The following is a 22,599-nucleotide window of genomic DNA, read 5'->3' as shown; positions in this document are numbered from 1 at the left end:
GTGTGTGTGTGTGTGTGTGTGTGTGTGTGTGTGTGTGTGTGTGTGTGATATATATATGTGTGTGTGTGATATATATATGTGTGTGTGTGTGTGTACACACACATATATATGTATGTATATATACACATACACACACACATATATATATATATACACATATATATATAATCAAGAAGGACCCTTCCTCAAACATAGGTATGTCTGTTTATTATTAAGTGCTCTAAAAATGAGTAGAAGAGAAAGCCTTCCAAAACTGAGCCTGGTGTTTAGGTACTTAGTTTAATTACAGCCACCTTTATTATGGGATTCTTAAGAGAGGTTGTTAGATTTAATTTAGCATTTATTATTGAGAGATTCATCTCTAGACTTGGGCTCCCACTTTTGCTAGCTGTTGGTGACACTCTGTCTTTAAGGATAAACGGTTTTAGCTACTGTGATGGTGCACACCTGTAATCCCAGCACTGAGAGGCTCACACAGGAGGAGCATGTGTTGAGGTTAGCAGGGGTACATTTTGAGATTGTCTTAAAAGGGGTAGGTGCTTTCTGAGTAGGTGATTTAGTATGGGCTGTTTGTGAGACCAGAATTAATAGTAGAGAATTACACATGTGTTAGCATGTTGTTATTATAACCAGAGAATCAAAATAAGTAGTAGTTGAAAATTCTGGTTTGCATGATGGCCCAGATAGCCCAGATTTTAACACTGCTTTGCACCATAGCCTCAGGTCCTTCCTTGAAGGTTGGAGTTTATAATCGGGTCTTGTGAGAATTCTCACTTTCTGGGCTTTCTGTGCTGAGTGTGAAGGCAGCTGTAGCATTGTTGCCATGTGCCCTGGTTTCAGCATAAGCAATTTTGGGTATTCTATTGACCCTCGTGGTCCCCAGCAGACATATTGAGTGGGACACACAGGCTTCTTGGAGATAATTAGTTGAAACAATGTGACCTTTGACTTACCTGTCTCATACAGAATTTTATATATTGGGATTAATATAGATTTCTTAGATACTCCCCTTTTGTCACTTTTTTGTGTTCTAGAAAAAAAAGAATAATTGTTTTATATAAAGTTAATTGTGGTCATCTAAAATCCCCGGCAGAAGGAATGTTGCTGTTGATAAGTGGCATGTGTTGGAAACAAAGGTCTGAAACCAGTGGAGAATTTTTTTAGGTTATGCTAGTAATATGCCTACCCTTTACATGAAATAGAAGCTTCAGTGCTGTGTTCCACCCTGGGAGTCCCAGAGGGATTGGTGGGCGAAGGCTTGTTCATCCTGGAAGCAGAACACTTGGTTCCTACTGGTCTTAGGTTAGTGGGATGATTTTTCGTAAGATTGTGTGGATATTTATTTCATTGGCGGTTTGTTTTTGTTTTTGTTTCGTTTTTTTGAGATGAGGTTTCTCTGTGTAGCTCAGGCTGCCCTAGAACTCAGAGATCCAAATGCCTCTGTCTCCTGAGTACTGGGATTAAATGTGTGCACAAACAAAACAAGGTCTGATGGTACCATTTGATGGGTAAAGAAAATGACTCAGGGCTGGCCCAGTAGTTAAGAGCACTAGAGGTCTAGAGGTTAATTTCCAGCATCCACAAAAGGTGACTCATAGTTGCCTATAAGCAATTGACATGTCTGTCCTTCTCTGGCACCCTTACACACACACACACACACACACTCTCTCTCTCGCTCTCTCTCTCTCTCTCTCCCTCTCTCACTCACTCACTAGGAGTCTTTGATTACTTTGGCTGGTTAAATAATAAGTATTAAATAATAATTATTAATTAGTTCCAGCACTGTTATCCTGCTTTGAGAAGAAACAATGTTTTGTTGTTGTTTGTTTGTTTGCTTGTTTTTCCTTGTTGGAAGTGTACTTCGGTGTTTGAGAATGAGATCCAAGCTCAGTGTGCTTTGGATATGGCACCACCTAGTGCTCACTAGCTTAGTACTGGTGTTGGCAGAGGGGATATCTGGTCTTTCAAGCCTTTTTACTCAAGAGAGAGTGAATGGTAAACCATGCTTTAGTACCTGTCGGACCTGAGTGTTTGGCAGGGCAGTGATCCCACAGACACTGCTGATGTTAATTAGCATGGTATTTGTTACTCTACAAGCCCCTCTAAACCAGAGGAGACAATGAAGAGTGGAAAAAGGGTACTTCTGGCATAAGTCTCCTAGGGTTTCAGTTTCATATGAAGAGAGTGTAGGACCCAAGACCCGTAAGTCAGAAAGTCACTAGGGAGGGCCTCTGTTTGGAGAGCCAACCCAGGTTAAAGCTCAGAGCCAAGGAAATAAGTTCATTGTAATTTCAAGGCCCCTCTGCTAAAACAAGTCTTTGTTTCCTAAGCTTTTCCTGAAATTATGTTGAGAAGAAAATTTTTATCCAATGAACCTCCAGTATCTGAAAGCAAAAAATGACTCCTTCCCATGTGGCTCAGTGACTGTGACTTTAAAGCCAGTGCTGGGTGTGAACCCTAATATAGTGATAACTGGCATCTGATTTCTGCCTCTGGTCACACACTGCTTTTCATTTTCTGTGTTAGCTCACTTGCTTGTTCTAGTAGGTCTGTGGACTAGATTGAAATGCCTGGGGATTGTGACTTTGTTTCTCACTACCACATTAACCCTTGGAAAAGCAGTTGGCCAGAGCTGTGAGATAACAGGTTCTGTGGCCTGCTGTTTCTCAGTGTACAGTTTTTGTCAGAGTTCTCACTTGGGAGCCAGGTCTGCTACATCTGTTAAAATCAGAGAAACCCAAGTCCGGGGCTCAATGTGCAATCCTTGCACAGGGCCCCTCACCCAGAGGACCTACTCTGGGTAAGGTGAATGTGTTAGGTGTCTCATGTCCCTGCCCCCATCCTGCCACATGTTCATAACTCATTTACTCTGTGGTAAACCAGGGGTGAGTGCCATTATTTAGATGGGTGAGGATATCCTCAAAAGTCACCTTCCAGAAAGGCACAGGGAAAGAAAATGTCTTCACCCATGGATACCTGTGTTAGTCTCAGAGTGTGGGCAGCTTGTGTGTCCAGGTGGAGGGGCGTCTGAGTGTCATACTGTAGTGTGGATGTGTTGTTCCCCAGCTGATTGAGCAGCTCTGCTTTGCACAGGTGCCCAGGGAGGCCAAGAAGGAAAGGTGGCTTGTTTCCTTATTCAAGGCAATGGCCTAGGCTCCTGTTTTGCATATAAACTTATGCCATGTAATTGCTCATATTTCATGTCGCATCGGGCATTAATTAATTAATTGTCCTTGTTTTCTTCCCATAGAGTTTACAGATGCTTCCACAGCAACGGAAAGCCATAGCAAAGTTCAAGGAGCCAGCCCATGCACTAGCGTTTCAGCAGAAATTCCACAGGTATTCTGTGTGTTCTGTAGTTGGTAACTGGGGAGGAGGAGGGTGCTGTGCTGTGCTGTGCTATGCTATGCTGTGCTGTGCTGTACAGAGGTGCAGAACACATCCTTTCTAATAAACCGCTTTCCTTGTTTGGAGAGGGCCCCTTCTTCTAGACACCTTCGGTCTTGCTCATCAGGACCTCTACCATTCTGCTTTATTTTCATGTGCCTTGGTAAACTGCTGTCGTAAGAGTTTAACTCTTTCTTCAAATTTCTACAGGCACATGATTGATCTGTCCCACATAAATGTGGCCCTGATTGTGGAGTGATCTTGAATGGAAAAATCTAACCTCATGCTGCACACACTGTGGAATTTCTTCAAGGAAGCTGTAGGTCGGCTCAAGGTCCCCAGAAGTATAGGTTTCTCCGGTCTGCAGTTTGCCAACTTGTCTGCGCACCAGCCAGCCACAGGGTGATTCCAGAAGAAAGTTAAACTGGTGGACATGGGATTGGAGTCTGGTGTTAGATTGTTTTGAATTCTGTTGTCCACAAGAACTCTGTTCTCATGTTCTTTTGTTTCCAAGTGCTTACAATGCATGTAGACTTTGTTCTTCGTGATACTACTATGTGATTGGTCACAGAGTCTTAGATTCAGGAAAGAACGTTACCAGCTCAAATTCCAAGGATTTTTCCACAACAAAGAATATTTGATAATGGTTGCACTTATCTTCAGTACAGGATAGAAAAGAGTTCTCAACCAGGCTTAACTGGAGTGGCCTCAGAAAGCCCTCACAAGCTCTGGCAAAACATAGATAAAAATTTGGGTGATTATGATTGACACCTGCCCTGGAAAGCCGGGGTGTGAAATGGGTGTCTGGGAATGGTGCCATGGAAGTGGCAATTCTGCTTCTTGTAAATACCTCCAAAGTGCCACCTGTTTCAGCAGAAACTCAGATGGGCACAGTGCTAGGCAAGCACAGGGCACTCCAGAGCCAGTGGCTCTGCCACCCTGCAGGCAGCCCTCTCGGCCTAGTTTCCTGGCATAGGTTGAGGCACAGCTTGAAGGGTGGTCAGACCTGCTTGGGTTTCTCCGCTTTTTAATGCCCTAGATCTGTGGCGTGTGCTGTCATTGCTTTGATTACCTCGCTGTCCTTTAGGGCTGAGTTTCCTTTGGGTTACCCTTCTATCACATGTGTGAGGGATGGATTTCTCAGCAGGACTGACACTGCCCAAGATAACTGTATCTGTCCACATTAGTCGTTTGGTCAATTCCAGCAGGTGAGACTTGCGTTCTACAAAGCATCCCTTGGAAGTCCATGTCGGGCAGACACTGAACACGGTGCCTTAAAATGTTTCCCCCATGAATGCTTCAGTGTTTGGAACATACTAAAAAATGGACAATGACATTAGGACACACTCAGGACTTTTTAGTTTTATTTTATACCTGTAATTTTATCTCACATATCTTAGTAGGGCGGAGAGAGAGAAAAAAAAATCTGTTTTCAATTACTGTTGCTGGGTAATGAGAAGTAGGCACAGGACTTGAAGCTGGCTTCCACAGCTGAAGTTTTCCATTATTTGTTCAATTAAGTTGCCAGTGGTATTCAAGGCTCCATGAAAATTTGCATAGGATTGATTCTGAGATGGCATTAATGTGCTGGCAAGGAGCACTGGGGGAATACAGTGGTTGTTTGGGTTCGAGGCAATTGAGAGGCATTCATAGGACATCTTAGAAGACCTTGTGTTATGGTGCCACTTCTGACGCAAAGCTTCTGTCTTGCCCCCTGACAGGTGCACTAAGGGCCAGGCCTGTGGGGTCTGTAGCATGTTTGGCCCCAGCCCATCCAAGTGCTATCAACTGGTCGCCCCACTGTCGTTCCCACCTACTGCACTTAGACACAGGGGTTGTTGATAGATATTTTTCTAAATTGCTGAGTTTGGTAATATGTTAGCTCTAGTAGGATGAGATGGAGGCTATGTAGGAGGTTGAGGATAGGACAAATGAGTTTAACAAGCTTGCTTCTTTTTCAAATAGTTTTGAGTGCTGGACCTTTAAAACCCAAATCTGCATTTTTGTCTGAAAAGTAGGCACTGAGGCATTGAAGTCAGTTAAGGAAACATCCTCATCAACACCACTGTTCACCACTGGCCTCAGGGCCGCTTCGAGTGTGATGAGGTTCCCAGGAGCATGTGTGTCCCTTAACTGTCTACACACATGAGCTTGTGAAACCAGCACTGCTTAGAACAGCCACTCACTCTGACCTTGATATGCATACACCGGAAGTGGACCATCAGACCCGCAAGCCAGTCCTAAAGGCTTAGCTTCTGTGAAGGAGACCACAGAAAATAAAAGAAGCAGAATTAGAAAGAATGTTCCCCACTTGCAGTGCACTTCTCACAGTGAAGTCAAACCACCCCCCGAACTCAAACCGTGGAAGATCTGCTGCAACCATTATCTCTGTTCTTTCTTTATCATGCATTTAAAATGAGATGAAAAAGCATTAGCATACTGTGTAAATACGGACCTTTTAAGATTAAAACGTTATTGAAAATGCTTTCAACTCAAACAGTAACATCTTAGCTATTTGTTAGTTCTTTTTTGTTGTCTTATCAAAGTTTAATGGAGACACTTTCATAATTGTTGTTGTGTGTACATTCGATTTTCATAAAGATGGTAGTGAGTCAATACATTAACCCTCATCTGTGTATTATTTGTTCTCAAGTTCCAGGAGGTTGAAGGAATGACTCTCCATCTGTCCTGAGGTAGATAGTAGGGGGAGGGGACAAGTTACTTTCCCTCTCTTTGCCTTGTTTATTTTGTGCTGTAATGAATGTGAGTTCACTTAGCTGCTTACCTGAACATAACCTTATGTTGCCCTTGGCTTAGCCACATTTGTTAAATCCTTATATTTATACTCTTTTTGAGGGGGATATCTCACCTTTTCTTTTCCAAAAGAGAAAACCCCCACCCCAGCCCCCACCCAATCCGAATAGGCAGCTGCTTGTGCAGGTTCTGCGCCCATGCCTTGCTGTGGAGGAGCGTGGCTGGATGGGGTGGGAGGTGGGTTTTCCATAACCATTTTCATCTGGGTAGTTCTCATGTGATGTGCAAAGGTCAGGGATGGTTGTATGAATCAGGATAGAGCTTAGGTCCTAACCCCAGTGGTCATTTTCCCCCACCAGGCAGCATTCTGCCTGAAGCAGGTAGAAGGCTTTGCTGCTCATGGAAGCTGGCAGGGTACCTAAAGGGCATGGGAGGGAGGACTGGACTGGAGAGTGGTCTGGTGGGTGAGGAGAGTCTTACAGGATGGAATGTCAGTGATGTTCACTGATGGACCCCAGAGGTGGTCCTTCACTCTGTTGTAGAGGCCCACAGATGGGTACATGAAAGAATTCTCAGGGTGACATAGACTAGGTGAAGGGTCTTAGAGGACTAGGCTTAAGGACTATCCCTGTCTTCTGTCTTTTGGTTTTTTGTTTTGTTGTTTGTCTTTTATTTCCTTGTGGCATTATTGGGAAGGTAAGCTTGATGTAGACCATTGAATGACACTATTTAAAGATAGGTCCTAGTGAGAAGAGCACTAGCCCAAGGGGTCCATGCAGTAACTAAGTATTGTTCTTAGTCATCATTGGGTACTCCTAGGCTCTTCTCTGTGTCCTCTGACCCAAGATCAAATGCAGGAGTCAGGAAGCACATCCCTGTGCCAGAGCTATAGGCCACATTGGGTGGCTCTGTTGGTTGCTGTTTCCTTTCCTAAGAATCAGCTTTAATTCCCGCCTCCTGCTTGTTAGACCCAGCTCTGGCTTTGCATCCTCACTCTCATGCTTAGTTTCTTTGGTTTACTCAGAGAGGGAGACGAGGCCAGGGAGACTTGACTCCTGTGCTCTGCAGAGGAGCTAATAAGGCGCAGGGTAGACACAAACAAGACCCATCCCCACAGGGGAAGCCACTAAAGCTTAGCTCAGTTATGACAGAGCCTTAGAAACATCACCATGTTTAATGATACTGCAGTGATGGCTTGCGTATTTTAAATTTTATGATGTGTTATTTTTATATTCTTAAATATAAACTGAAAAGGCCTTTTAGCCTTGATTTATTAAATCCTAAGGATTTTCTGTAAGTTTTTTTGTTTGTGTTTGGTTTTGTTTTGCTAAACTTGGAAAGGCACTTAGCCTTGATTTATTAAATCCTAAGGATTTTCTGTAAGGTTTTTGTAACCTATTCAGTTTTTATCATTTAAAATGCCTAACTTCTTAGATACACAAGCCCATGGCTTTGTGTACTAGAACCAGAGCAATCCACTGATTCATATTGGATCCCAGGTATACTGCCTGCTGGTATCAGGTGTCAGAAAGGGGCACCTGTTAGGTATCTCACCTGACTTTCCTAGACAGTGCCGATCAGCTAACTCTTTCTATCGTGTGATGGTAGGATGAGCTGAAAGGACAGGTACTTGCACTGAGAAGAGCTCTCCTTTCCTGTTAGACATGCAGTAGAAGAGGTTGGTTCACTTTACTGATTTTTCAAAGGTTTGTGGGAAAATTCAGGTGCTTTAGAGAGAAACTTGTGTAGTTTGGGGCAGATAGGTGCATGTTACTGTATTCTGTATCTAAAAGTTTAATATGCTTTAGTTGGTAGGCCTCTTGACCTTCTTATGTAACTTTCTGCTAAACTGCTTTTCATTTTAAGGACACGTGCGGCGGAGGCTGGTTTGGGGACTAACACATTTTGCATTCTGCACTGTTGTCTTAAAGCACACACATTGTAGACAGCATGTTGCACCCAGCCCACACTGACTGGCCGCCGAGGAGCAGATAACCACTTGTTCTTCACTTTTTACAGGTGTGGTGGGATCCAGAGCAGTATCCTGTGCAGACTTCCCTCCTCGGCTTTAATCCCACTGTTTAACTTGCAGGTGCCGCAGTGATGGAGTGTGTTCCTTTTAAGAGCTTCTGATGTTCTCTTCTCTTCTCCCACTATTCAGTCCACTGTCCTGCCCTGGCTGGGGCTCTGGCTCCCTCTTTACCTTCAGCTTCTCTTCCCTGTTGTTCACACCTGAGGTGTTGTCACTGTTCCCCCACCCAGTGATTCTCCTGTCTGCATGCTCTCTGCCTCCACTTCCGTGGTTTCCACACCTGCAGTGGCCACTGATACTCACTTGAGTCAGGCTCCCTCTGGCAGGAGGGAACAGTGTGGATGTCTGCACCAGGGCCACATCTCCAGTTTCTCTAACCCTTTTGCCTTGACAGATCTTTCCTTGGGATTTACTCCTCCAGAACCTGAATTGGAGAGCCTGACCTTTTGCTTGTTATTTTGCAGTTTGACTCTGGGCTTATGCCAGTGACTTTCAGCTGTGGTCTGCATGTCATTAATGACCCCTCTCTGTTTTTACCCCTCTACCTTTGCAGGACCCAGGGCGTGGGTCAGTGTTAGTGGTAGCGTGCTCTCATTCGCTTGGAAGTGGTGGCCGTGTGGCCGTTATACTGCCCTTGCTGATATGGCCCTCATCGTCATGTAATGTGTGTGCCTCGCTGCTGTGCAGGCAGCTTGGAGTGCAGGCTCTGTTGCTGGGAGTGCGCTGACTGCTTAGAAACCACGAGACACCGCCTTGCTTTCCTCTGGCCTCACTGTTTCTGCCAGTCGTGTGCCTTTCCCCTATGAGTGACACTGTCATGCTTTACTCCAGTTTTCCTTTGCATTAACCACGTGGGAACTCTTGCAGGCTGTATATGTGAAGAATAGTAGTGACGTAGGTGAAAAGAAAATGTATTGTTGTGTGTATCATTTGTGTGGTTTCATAGCAAAAAAATGTGTTTCAGCTGTATTGTAACCAAAAGTTCTGTCAATAAAATATTAGAGGTTCTCCTGTCTCTGATGAGTTTACTTCCTCTTGCGTCTGCCTCCCCACTCAGTGCTTGGGCAGTGACTGGCCCTGAATGCATGAGGTTAGCACAGCCCACAGCTGCGACACAAGTGTCTCCTTAGTGGAACCATGAAATCAGGTAACCACTCAACACTATCTCTGTGTTGCAGGACTTTGAACTGGCCAAGTGATGTTGCTGGGGTCAGTAACTTTGTCTCTTAGAACCACTAGCCCAACTCCTAGGTAATTGTTACAACTTGCAAGAAATGAGTGTTCTGCCACTGCTCTTTAGAGCCTAGGCACAGGGCCATCATCTCAAATACCATCTTGCCCCAGCCCTCCTTGCAGCCACTGCCTGTTTCATGCAGAGCTTGCTGTTTTGAGAGTGAGGCATCATAAAGTTGCCCTGCTCCTGGGTACTGTTCAAAGAGAGAAGCCAGACAGTGTTGTGCCCCATAAGCCAGGTTTCATCCTGGGCTGTTTGTCTCCCTCCTCCCTCCCTTGTACCTCTCCTCTTGTCTGGGCCAACTACTGTCCTGCACAGTACTACTCTTGCCTGCTCCTTGGCTTTCTTGAGAAGAGAGTGCATGTCACACCTGATCCAGACCTTGAGCAGCTTGTGGCTGTGAGTGAGGTTAGGGCGGGTGCACATGCAGTCATACCCTCCTGGCCCTGTGCCTTGTCCATCAGGCCAAGGCTGAGTATTGACAGGCAATAGGAAGGGGCATGGGGAAGCTCTGGTAGCTTGATTGGGAAGACTTGGTCTAGCCCTACATCCCATGCTGCCCAGGTGTAGGTTGTTAAATTTTGGTCCTCAGCCCAGCCTGGGGTACATGAAGGGCTTTGTGTCCAAGCATAGGCCAGAGGACAGGAGCCCAGAGACCTGTTCCAAATGTGTTCTGGAGTGGGGCCGTTCTAGTTCTGCTGGCCATTAAGTAGTAAAAATGTGGTTCCTTTTGCCTGCAGTGGAGACCCACTCCGTTCTGGTAGTCCTCAGCTTCTAGTCATGGTTTATTATACTCCTGACAAGTACAGAAACCTCTGGACTTAAGAAGAAAATAAATAAAAGTTAAAATACTGGTTCTCACAGACCATGAGTTGATTAAGTTTTAAAAAAAAAAGGGGGGGGGAAGCACATTCAGGAGATGACTGATGAGCCAGTAGAGTGTCATTAGGTCTGTGTGTGTTTGTGGTTGTATGTTCTGCCCTTTGAGGTGTTAGGCCACACCTCTGTGCAGCCCCTAAATGGTACAGAACCCTCTTCATCCTGTGCAGCTTGGGTGTCTGTCCCCACTGAACACCTGATTCCAGCAGCTCCCATTCTACTCTGAATGGATTTCATGGCAAAGGAATCATGTAGGATATGTCCTTTTATGACTTGTTATGTCCTCAATGTCTATTTATGCAGCTTGTTTTAGAAATTCCTTTTTAGTCTGCTGATGGGCCTCACTTTGCTTCTCTGTCCATGTGTTGAGCATCTGGGTAGTTTATTACTGTGAAGATGTGAACATGAGGATTTAAATGTCTTTAAGTCCTCCAGTAATTTTTGCATGTCCAGAATAAATGCTGGACCACATGATAACTGTTTAGTTTGTGGGGAACCATCCTCTTGGTCTCTGCAGTGGCTGCATCATTTTACAGTCTCCTTTGTGGAGTCCAGGTTTCCCACGTTCTGCTTCCCACCATCAGGTATGCAGTGATGTCAGGAGTTTTTATTTTCTTCTGATAGAGATGAATGCCCTTTTGTTCTCATGGCCATTTGTGTTTTCTTAGGAATAAACTCACCAAAGCCAGCTTTGCAGATCTGTGCAAATAAACTTAATAATATGCATGATACGGACAATTCCCCATTTATTGAGAGACCACAGTGGACACCTACCTTAACCTGCTCTTCATGGGAGCAGCAACATGATCAGCTTGTCACAAATGAGATGCAGCCATGCTACTTTCTATGTCCATGCAAAGCAACTTCATCTTTACTATTCTGATTATCAGTACAGCAGAAACTCTATAAAGAAAATACCATGACCAAATAGTACATTAATAGACCGGGTGGGAGAGATGGCTGATTTAGTAAAGTGCTTTTTGTGCATGCATGAGCACCTGAGTTTGGGCCCCCAGCATGTACATAAAAAGGTGAATGTGAAGGCATTTATCTAAACCCAGTGCTGAGGAGGTAGAGGTAGGTGGATCCCTGGGCCTCACTGGCCAGTCTGAGACACTGTCTTAAAGGGATTGAGAAACACATCTGACATTGACCTCAGAGACCCCCAAATATGCCATTACGTACATATCAGTGCTACAGGAAAGAAACATGACATTAAAAAAAAATAAAAACATAGGGCTGGAGAGATGGCTCAGAGGTTAAGAGCAATGTCTGCTCACCCAGAAATCCTGAGATCAATTCCCAGCAACCACATGATGGCTCATAACCATCTATAAGAACAAAAACATAACATTGAAGGTTTCTGCCATAAATGCCAGATGGTGCTATATCAGGAAATCTATTAATTAAATACTCATAAAACACTGGAAAAAATACTCTGCCAGCTTTCACTATCCATTTCCCTCACAGCACTTAGAAAGAGAGGAATGGAGAAGTCCTTTCTTAACACAGTATAATGTGTTTTCAATCCTCAATTTAGCTGTCTTGTTCCTGAGTGAATAGATATCTTTGCCAAACCAGGAACAGCCAGGACAGTTGCTGTCTCTGCTTCTCAGTAGCCTGGAGATGGCCAATAAGAAGAAATCTTTAGAAGCTTTAGGGTAATAAAAGCTGTTTGCAAGTCACACGATAATGTGCGTCTATACCCTAGAACTGATTATTATTTTTCTAATTCCAAGGTAGCTTCAGATCAAATTAATATGAAAAAAAAAATCTGTGGCCCTCACCTGTATAAATGGCAAGTTGATAATGGTAGCATGAAAGAGAAAATTGTCACTTGAGTAATAAAAGAATAGAATTAATATAAAATTATCAAAACAGCCAGAACCCTGAGACAGGTGAGGGCAGAGGTGTAGGTGGACACTTCACGGTCCCGTTTAGTGTGCCTAATAAATAGCAATAATATAGTTCTCAAGTCGGTGTATGAATCAAATGTGCCATCATTATCCAAAGACTGGGCTTTGATGCCACACAGATGTATTATCTCCTGTATATATGTGATCATAATATATGACAGAAGCAACTTAAAAGCAGGAATTGTATAGCTGGGTGTGGTGGCACACGCCTTTGATCCCAGAACTCATGGAACAGAAGCAGGCGGATCTCTTGAGTTCGAGGCCAGCCTGGTCTACAAAGGACAGCCAAGGCTACACAGGAAAACCTTATCTCAGAAACAAAACAAAAGTAGGGATTGTTTCTCTTGGCATGTCATTTGATGGGTCCCTTCATCATGGCAGGAGGGAGTCAAAGCATCTTAGTTCAACTCATGGCAGTCAGGAAGCAGAGAGGATCACAGGGAGGAGCCAGGATAAGCATGCTTCAGGAGCATGCTTCCAGTGACCTGCTTCCTGCTAGGTTATTTCTCCTACTTGTTAACCCCTCACAGTTGTGCTGTCATGTCATGAGTCCAGCAGGAATCTGTAGATCAGGTCACTGTTCAAACAAAGCAATGATCTGAAACATAGGCACTCCCAAGTGTGCCTTACTAAGAGCTACGTTTCAGGTCCACACCCTGCCAACTAGATATCCAAACTTTAAACTACAGCCTTCTGTCTTTGGCATCTTGAGAGGCCCAGGACCACCTTTTAAGGCAAAATGTGTTCAGTCCATTGCTTTGAGTCCTCATCATGTTCAATAGCTCCAACATTGATAGCCCAAGTTCAGAGTCGCTTCTGAGACCCAAGGCAAAATTAGCTGTGAACCCCTGTAAAGTAAGGGGGGAAAGTTACATATTCCCAACATAAAACAATAGGAGACATAGCAAGAGAGAAATGGACCAGAGCAAAACTGAATGAACCTAACATTCAAGCACTTAACGCTCTGTGCTGAACATTCAGGGCACTTGGTGTCATGATATGGGCTCTAAAGCTGGGGCAGGAGTTGTTCTCTCAGGACACTTCTTCGTAGTGCTTATGACTTTTTGAAGCAGATCTTACACAGTCCTGGGCTCTCAACATTCTGCTTCTGACATCACAGCCTCAGTGTCATGCATTGGCCCCTAACGGAGCCTTTAGCAGGGACACTGAGTTTCCACATATTGCCTGGCCTCCAAAGACTTCTCTGGAAACTAGCTGAAGCCTCCCAGAAGATAAACTGGCATGCTTGCACAGTGACAGTATGAGGGCATCGCCAAGCTCTGCCAGCTGGAGCAGTAGCCATTTCCCTCAAACCCTAGCTATAGTGGCTCTGAGTGCCTAGGTGGCTGAGCTTAGGAAAAGTCTCACCTGTGCACATTTTAATTTTTTTTTTTTTTTTTTTTTACATCCTTGAATCTTTGGTGGTGAAGCTGTTGGTGGGTCTGCCAATTCCTGAGCAATTGTCAGGATTAGATGTTACGATGAAGACTGAGTTTGTGTTGAAAACAAGACCCGAGTATAGAGAAAATTGTCATAAGGAAATGCTAAGAGAGCACCCTAGACTCTGGTTATCAGAATTAACAGAAATGCCAGCAGGTAAGATGTGGTTTGAGTGTGGGGAAGAGTTTTCTGCAAGAGAAAGGAGCAGACCCAGCCATGTGTGGAGGCCTGCCTGCGTAAGGATAGCAACTTTCAGTTCACTGGGCCCAGTGGCTAACCAGTGTGTCAGAATAACTGTAACTATGCAGGAAACAAATGAAAGGAAGTTCATTGCTCACGGGGATGGTGGCGGGGGGGGGGGGGGGGGGAGGTGAAGAACACATTTGCAAACCAAAGGTCAAAGACTCCTTGGTCCTCTCGGGACCTGATAAAATAACTTCAGGTAAGAAGCGCCTCCCAGCTTGAGGGTATGGCCCATTAGGACCACACTGGCAAGAGCTGAGCTAGCTGGGCTGCGGAGCATGGGGCCGCCCGGAGCATGGGGCCACCCGATGGTCACCTCCCACCTGCAGTGGCAGAGAGGCTTCCGCCTTTGCTGTCTGGGGTTGGTGCCCAGGGACAGTGCTGGCCACCTTTAGGGTGGGCCTTCTTAGTTCCACTTGTCTGGAGATATTCTCACACACCTGATTTAGACGTGTCTCAACCCGAGTTAAGAATACACGTGAATACCACAGCATCCTAGAGCCATTAATAATGAAGCACTTTAGCCTAGGGCTTAATCAGAAACTAATTGTTTTGTAATCCTAAAGGCTAAGCACCTGAGATTGGGGTGTCATCGGGGGTTATCTTTTAGGACTGTGACAGAGGCTGTTGTGTCACAGTGTTCCAGGGAGATAAGAACAGGCATCTACTCACCCCAAAGTACAGATCAAAGTACAGATTCCACCTGTCTTGCCTAGTTTGTTTGTTTGTTTTTTGCTAACTTGATTCAAGCTAAAGTTACCTGGGAAGAGAAACCTCAATTGAGAAAATACCTGTAGGCAGGTCTGCGGGAGCATTTTCTTCATTAATGGTTGATGAGGGAGGGCCCAGTCTGTGGGTGTTGCTACCCCTGGGCAGGTGGTCCTGGCTTATACAAGAAAGCAAGCTGGTAAGCAGCATTCTTTCATGGTCTCCATTTCGGTTCCTGCCCCCAGGTTCCTGCCCTGGCTTCCCCGATGATGGACTGTAACTTGTAAGTCAAATAAGGCCTTTCCTTCTCAAGTTGCTGTTATGGTGTTTTATCAGAGCAATAGAAAGCAAACTGAGATACCACCAAAGTCCATTTGATAAACCAGTGAGTTTTATTGGGGGTACATATAGGAATATGAGTGGGTGATTACATATGGCGGTGGGAGGAATGTTTTAAAGACAGCTGCATTACCAAAAGCCTACCACAGCCTGGTGACAGCTCACAGAAGCGAGGAACCTGGGGTTCACTGCATAGGCTGCAGGCAGCTCGACAGGTTGGAGAGTGTTCCTTCCAGGTAACTCAGTTGGTCTGAGCCTCCGCCAGCTGGCTCAACTGACCTCTGCTTCTTCCAGGAAGCACAGCAGCTCTGAGTCCCAGTCGTCCTTACTGCTTAGGGAGAGAGAAAAGACCAAGACAGAGGGACAGGAAATACCCTTTAAAGGCACTTCCCTAGTGACATCCTTTCTGAAACCAGGTCCCACCTCCTGCCCAGTATTAATTCACTAGTGGAGTAACTCATTAAGAAAGTCAGTGTCCTTGGCTAGCATCTGTCCCTTCTGCTGTAACAAATTTCCAAAAGAAGTCATTTAAAGGAGGTAAGATTAATTTGGCTCATGGTTTCAGTCCAGCACTGGCAGGCAGGAAGGAGAGGCAGAGAGGAGCTTTGAATAATTTGTGGCTCTGAGGAGAGCACCCAATAACTTGCTTGCTTCATCTAGGACCCATATCCTCTTTTCTACCTCTCCCCCATAATGCTATCAGATTCTGAACTTACCTGGGGATAATCCACTGTGGAAGGCAGCTCCCTCCAGAGGGCAAGTACTTGCCTAAGCTTCCGTGGAAGGCTTTCAAAGGCAAAGCGTAGTGGCCTCAGATCCAATCACCTCTTAACATCAACCCCAGGTGAGCACCACGCCTTCCACACCTTCAGGAGACACTTTATATTCAAGTCATGACACTCTAGAGCTGCAGTTCTCCACCTTCCGAATGCTGTGACCCTTTAGTACAGTTCCTCATGTTGTGGTGACCCCCAACCAGAAAATTATTTTCATTGCTACTTCATAACTGTGATTTTGCTACTGTTACGGATCGTAATGTATCTGCGTTTTCCGATGATCATAGGCGACCTCTGTGAAGGAGTTGTTTGACAGCCCCGAGGGGCTGCAACCCACAGGTTTGAACCACCGCTCTAGACCATTCCTGTCCAGATTCCCTTCTGCCTATGCCCACCACTGAGCTTTGGTCAAAGGCTCTGATGATTGATGGCTCGTGGAGCTGGCAGCCTCTTTCCTGCTCACTGTATGACCACCTGTGAAATATTAAGAAGCTGGAGGGGAGAGTGTGAACTACAGAAGGGCCTTTTCGGGAGTGGGGAGAGGGAGTGCTCTCTGCAGCTGGTCTTAGGTGTTACTGACTCACTAGCTGACTGGGGTGGGGGTGGGGTGAACACTCTCTGGTGCTCACAGGGATGCCTGGGACAGGAACCCTCTATGGCCAGCACCACTCAGAGCCACCCTCCAGGAAGATTTGGTAGTTGGTGGTGGCTTCTCTTGGTACCCTCACCCCTTGCTACACCTCTGTCACACGTGGACCTATAATATGCTCACAGTGGCATATAACACACACACACAGAACCATACACACATAGCACATACTCAAAGGCACACACAAACACAGTCACACTTACATCCATCCACCCGCGTGCAAGCACTTGTGTACATCAGGTATACACAGCCCTTCCCCCTCTCACTACCCAGAGCCCATGGGGTCACCAGCAGGTCCAGATCTCTGTCACAGGAGGAAGCAGCTCTAGCAGAAGTCACTACTGGAGAACCTCCAAGGGCATGCTAACTCTCCTGAGGGTAGAGGTCATGAGCCACAGGACCACAAGACTCCTGAGGAGGCCAGGCTAGGAGCTCTAGGAGCCGCGGTGTCTGTGATAACACTGGCCAGCTAGTGGATACCTTGTGGCTGGGAAGGAAGTTAGGAGTTGCTCGCTGGGGCCAGGGGCTGTCCCCGGCAGCTCTACCCAGAGGAAGCCTCTAGAGCTGTTCCTGACAGAAAGTCTCCATCTCCCCACCCTCCATCTAACACATTTGTAGACAGGGCCAAAGTATTTTAAAACTCATTTACCTGACCTAAAAAAAAGAATATTTTTTTTTTTTTGATTGAATACTGTGTCTTGGAGGACTGACTAGGGAGCAAAATTTTCTATAAATATCTCAGCATGAAGAAGATGAGATGCCAAGGCTGGTGTCCCTGAAGGAGCTAGAGCCACCACAGGCCCGGTGTAGGGCTCCATGTCACACCTCAGGCCTGGGCAGAGTGAGACAGGGCTGGGGCATGAGGAACTGGCATTCTGTTGAGCAAACCCAAGGTGGATCTAAGATGCCCTTCGTAGCGCAGTGGCTGTCAGGGAAGTCTGGAGGCTTCAAAATAGGGTGTGGGCAGGGCCCAGAGCATGTGAGATGGCTTGGGTCAGTGCTGAACTCCGTACACTTTAAAGCAGGTTCATTCTTTTCATTTTAGTGGTGTGTGTTTGTGTGTGTGTGTGTGTGTGTGTGTGTGTGTGTGTGTGTGTGTTTACATGCATGTAGAGGTCAAAGGACAGGTATCTTCCTCGGTTGTTCTCCATCTTATTTTTTGATATAAGTTCTCTCAGTGGCCTGAAGCTCAGTGATTCAGCTAAGCTGGCTGGCCAGTGAGCCCCAAGAATCCTGTCTCTGCCTCCAGGACCGGGAACACAGGCACATGCCACTTTCATGTCAGTACCAGGGACAGAACTCAGGTCCTCCTACTGACTGAGTCATCTCCCCAGACCAAAGTAAGCTCATTCTCTTTGTCCTAAGGAACTCCACACTCGAAGCCAGAAGGATGGGGTAGAAAGAGCAGAGACCTCTGTAGCAGCCACCTCAGAGCTCGCTTTACAGGTGTGGCACTTTCATTGCGGTGTGCAGCACCTACTACCACGGCTCTTCCATTATTCTGGTCATTGTGCTGGTCTATGATCAACAATCTTTGTTACTCTTGTACTTTAATTCTTTTAAAATTGAGTCTGTCCATTCTTCATTTGCAGGATATTTAGCTCGTTTCCAGTTTCTGGCTATTACGATAAAGCTGCTGTAAACATGGTTGAACAAATGTCCTTATTGTATGGTGGAGCATCTTTTGGAAGTGTATGCCCAGGAGTGCCAGGAGTGGTATAGCTGGGTCTTGAGGTAGAGTATTCCCAATTTTCTGAGAAAGCACCAGATTGATTTCCAAAGTGGTTGTACAAGTTTGCACTCCCACCAGCAATGGAGGAGGGTTCCCCTTTCTCCATATCCTCTCCAGCATGTGTTGTCACTTGAGGTTTTGATCTTAGCCATTCTGACATGGATAAGATAGAACCCGGAGTTGTTTTGATGTGTTTCCCTGATGACTGAGGACACTAAGAATTTCGTTAAGTGCTTCTCCACCATTCAAGATTCCTCTGTTGAGAATTCTCTGTTTAGCCCGGTATCCTATTTTTAATGGCATTATTTGGCTTGTTGGTATTAAATTTCTTGAGTTCTTTATATACTCTGGATATTAGCCCTTTGTGGGATGAAGGATTGGTGAAGATCCTTTCCCAGTCTGTAGACTGCCGTTTTGTTCTATTGATAGTGCCCTTTGCTTTACAGAAGCTTTTCAGTTTCATGAGATCCCATTTATTAATTGTAGCTCTTAGAGCCTGAGCTGTTGGTGTTCTGTTCAGGAAGTTGTCTCCTGTGACAACGAGTTCAAGGTTCTTCCCCACTTTCTCCTCTAGCAGATTCACTGTATCTGGTTTTATGTTGAGGTCTTTGATTCATTTGGACTTTACTTTTGTGCACAGTGATAAGTATGGATCTATTTGCATTTTCTACATGTAGACATCCAATTAGACCAGCACCATTTGTAGAAGATGTTGTCTCTTTTCCATGATTCTGGCTCCTGTGTCAAAGATCAGGTGTGCATGGTGTGTGGGTTCATTTCTGGGCCTTTGATTTGGTCCCATTGACCAACCAGCCTATTTCTATTTCCAGTTTTTATTACTGTTCCTCTATCGTATAGCTTGAGGGCAGATATGGAGATACTGCCAGAAGTTCTATTATTGTATAGGATTGTTTTAGCTATTCTGGGCATTTTGTTTTTCCATATGAAATTTAGAATTGTTCTTTCATGGTCTGTGAAAAATTATGTTGGTATTTTGATGAGGATTGCATTGAATCTGTAGAGTGTCTTTGGTAAGATGGCCATTTTTACTGTGATGGCCATTTTTACTTTGTTAATCCTACCAATCCATGAGCATGGGAAATTTTTTTCATCTTCAATATCTTCTTCAATTTCTTTTTTCAGAGACTTGAAGAAACTGTGCTACATTTTACTACGCAGTCATTAAAAACAAGGAAATTGTGAAATGTGCAGGCAAAGGATGGAAATAAAAAAGATCATCTTGAATGAGGTGACACAGACCCAGAAAGACACACATGGTCTATACTTACTTATAAGTGGATTTTAGTCATAATTGTACAGGATAGATATACTGCAATACACAGACCCCAAGAAGGTAAGTCGGATGCGTACCTTAGGCTTCATATCAGCTCACTAGTTAGGGGAATGGGGGATATCTCTGACATGGACTATCTTGCCTGCTTTTTGATCACTTTGCCCTGATGGGACTTCCATACCAGGACACAGGGGAGGAAGCAGAACTCAGTCCTCATGTGAATAGATGAGCTGGGGTGTCTGGGTAGGGGGCTCTTCTATTCTGAGAAATAGAGGAAAGGAGATGCGGGAGGAGGTGGGACTGGGAGGGACCTATGACCGAGAAGTAAATTGAATTAATAAAAAATAAAATAAAACTGAGTTTGTATGTGCATATATATATATATATATATACACATATATACATACATACATACATACATACATACATACATACATACATACATATACATAATACACACACACACACACCTGTTTGTGTGTGTGTGTATCCTGGAGGTTGAACTCAGGTCATCAGGCTTGGTAGTAAATCACCTTTACTCTCTGAGCCCTCTCTGGCATTAACCTTGCTATTTTCTGAGACAACAATATTAGAGTTTGGCCAACTAATAACTGTGGTTATTAACCTCTAAATGTCCAAGTGGAAGGATGTGCCTTTCAGGTAAAATAAAAAGTTGAAGCTATTGAGCTTAGCCTAAAGTGAGGCCTCTTGCACTGAGGGGCTAACCAGGTTTTTAGAGCTGAGGAAACCTTCTGGAAGGAAATTGAAAGTGCTGCTCTACTGAGCACACTAGCGATAAGAAAGTGAAACAGCCATGTTGCCGATGTGGAGTGGAGAGATCAAACCCGCCTCAGCTTTCCCTCCAGCCACCGCCTGACCCAGAGAAGGCTCCTGCACTACTGGGTCTCTGTCAGAAAGGTAAAGGAGCTGCAGAAGAGACACAGGGTAGCCGAAAATGTGACACTCGATGGCATGCTTTCCTGCTGAGTAAACCTTCTTTCTCTGGATGAGGACTCTCCTGAGGACAATCATAGCTGAAGGGAAGCCAAGGGTGGGCGTCAAAGGAGAGGCCGACGCTTGTCAGGGACACCATGGTCCTTAGGAATCATGGTAGATCAACCGTGCCCTGCTGGTGGAATAGCAAAGCCCGGGAGGACCACACTCACCTCTGCCCACCATGTGGCTGACTAATTCTACTACATTGAGAGGAATGTTATTAAATAATACTGCAAGCTTCAGGGAATGTTCGTGAAGGGAGGAGTGGACAGATGTGGAACACTCCAGTATCATTAATTAAAAACAAACAAACAAACACCCTGACCATCCCAGCCTGCCACAGCCACCACCCTGACCAGTCAGCAGTCACCAATAGTCATCGGCAACGAGGCATGAACACCAGGAGCAGATACAACTCAACAGAGAGACAGATTGTTCTTGGCATTTTTATCAATAAGGGAATACGTGTGTTTATACACATACATATGTAATTAAATATAAATAAAATATTTAATTATATTAAGTATATATAACAAAGATGAGTACATAATGCGACACATTTCATAGATACTAATGAATGGTGCCTGGCTATACTTGCCTGTAAACCCAGCTGAGGAAGGAAGGATTACTAAATTCAAGGCCCATGGGGGCTACAGAGTGAATTCAAGGCTGAAGAAGGCCACCGAAAGGAATCCTATTTCAAAATAAAAAGTGTAAAGAGGGCTGTTTCCACCATCCACTGGCAGGTCCTGACATAGTTTGAAACCCAAGGGATAGAGCAGAATGTCAGAGCCAGGGGAGTGGTGCCTGTATACAGCGCATACTTGGTCCCTGACCGTGGGTACAGGTGCTCATTTGGAAGGATGGCGCTGTATGAGGCTTGGTGGTGACAGTTGTGATAGATTCCAGCAGAAAGTACGTATTGATTATATTTTCCCCTTCAATAAAAGTCTATTAAAAAACAAAGGGGGGGGTGGCTTGATGGATAGCTCAGCCATTAAGAGTACTGACTGCTCTTCCAGAGGACTCAGGTTCGATTCCCAGCACCCATAAGAAGGCTCACGACTGTCTGTAACTTCAGTCCTAGGGGATCTGACATCCATTTATGGTCTCATTGGGCACTCCACGCATGTGGTGCACAGACATACGTGCAAGGTGGAACATTCATACACGCAAAACCAACAAACATGACTAAGAAGGGAAAGGACTGCGAACACAGAACGCAAGAGCTGCGTTGGCATGCTGGTGTTGCAGAGTGCCTGTCTGCCAATGCAGAATGTGTTAGGAGGTCCTGCCTACGACAGCACAGAAATTCCTGCTGTCTAGGCAGCCTTGCCCCAACACTATGTCTTTCCTGGGGTGGATCCCACGTTGCTCTCCAACCAGGTCTGGGTCTCCTCAAGGGACCTCCTCATGCTATAGGATAGCATTCTGGACTCAGCAGTACAGGCTGACAAGTCTGGACAAGCACTCACATGTGCACTGCTACTAATTTAGCTGGCTTTCCTTCATTTCTTCACCTGACCTCTCCTGGCTTTCAAAATGCTTTCTGCAGGAGCTTGAGCGACTAAGATGGCAGTCTCTCCCTTACCCTCTTCCCCTGACCCCTGATGACAGCACTGGACATCCACACAAGTGGCTGCCCTCACTTGGCATGTTCTGAGCGCTCTTAGTTCAACCCCCGAAGCTTGGTGCTGAAGGCAGATGCAGGACTTGACGGGGGTGGGACTGTTGCTCGTGAGCAGGGGGAGGTGTGGGCCTAACCGGTGGTACTGAGGTACATCTTCCCTGTGCCCTCTGTGTAACTGCACACTTGGACCCATATGGTTTTTTTTTTAAATTGGCACGATGGCAAGGGTTAAAGGCTCATTGCCCTGGGGGAGAGGCTACAATGGAGGATGAGGGCTGACACATGCAGTGGTGTAGCAGCTTGAACCCTCCATAAATGCCTGCAAATGTTCTAGCTGTGTGGGCATCTCTGCCCTCCATCCTTGGTCAGCAGGCCACTTCCATTTCTAGACCACACCTTTCCTTCTTGCTTGTCCTCATGGCCAGCATGACCTTGTACCTGCCCATGTCCCTTCCTGAGTGGCCCAGCCCACTGTGGGCGACACTGTTCCCTGGGGAGGTGGTTCTGGGATGTATTTGCAAGCTAGATAAGCATGAGCCTGTGAGCAAATGAATAGGCAGCGTTCCTCTGTGGGGTTTGCTTCAAGGTCC

At 45.4% G+C, this 22,599-nt stretch overlaps 1 protein-coding gene across 4 annotated transcripts in view; it reads left to right on the top strand.

Annotated features, from left to right (window-relative positions):
• The window catches only part of Rbm33 (RNA binding motif protein 33), a 104,581-nt gene extending 95,401 nt beyond the window's left edge, over positions 1 to 9,180 (top strand). For all 4 annotated transcript variants that reach the window (XM_055612569.1, XM_055612568.1, XM_055612567.1 and 1 more), the window contains 2 exons: positions 3,251 to 3,339; positions 3,598 to 9,180. In XM_055612569.1, the coding sequence (XP_055468544.1) occupies positions 3,251 to 3,339; positions 3,598 to 3,646 (138 nt within the window). In that variant the 3' untranslated portion in view covers positions 3,647 to 9,180. The remainder of the gene's footprint in view (positions 1 to 3,250; positions 3,340 to 3,597) is intronic.
• The last annotated feature ends 13,419 nt before the right edge of the window (positions 9,181 to 22,599 follow it).

Source organism: Psammomys obesus, unplaced genomic scaffold (assembly GCF_907164565.1).
Source record: "Psammomys obesus unplaced genomic scaffold, mPsaObe1.curated_primary_1811, whole genome shotgun sequence".
Classification (NCBI taxonomy): Eukaryota; Metazoa; Chordata; class Mammalia; order Rodentia; family Muridae; genus Psammomys; species Psammomys obesus.
The sequence above is the reverse complement of the archived record's forward strand: the minus strand, read 5'-3'. Positions and strand labels throughout refer to the sequence as shown.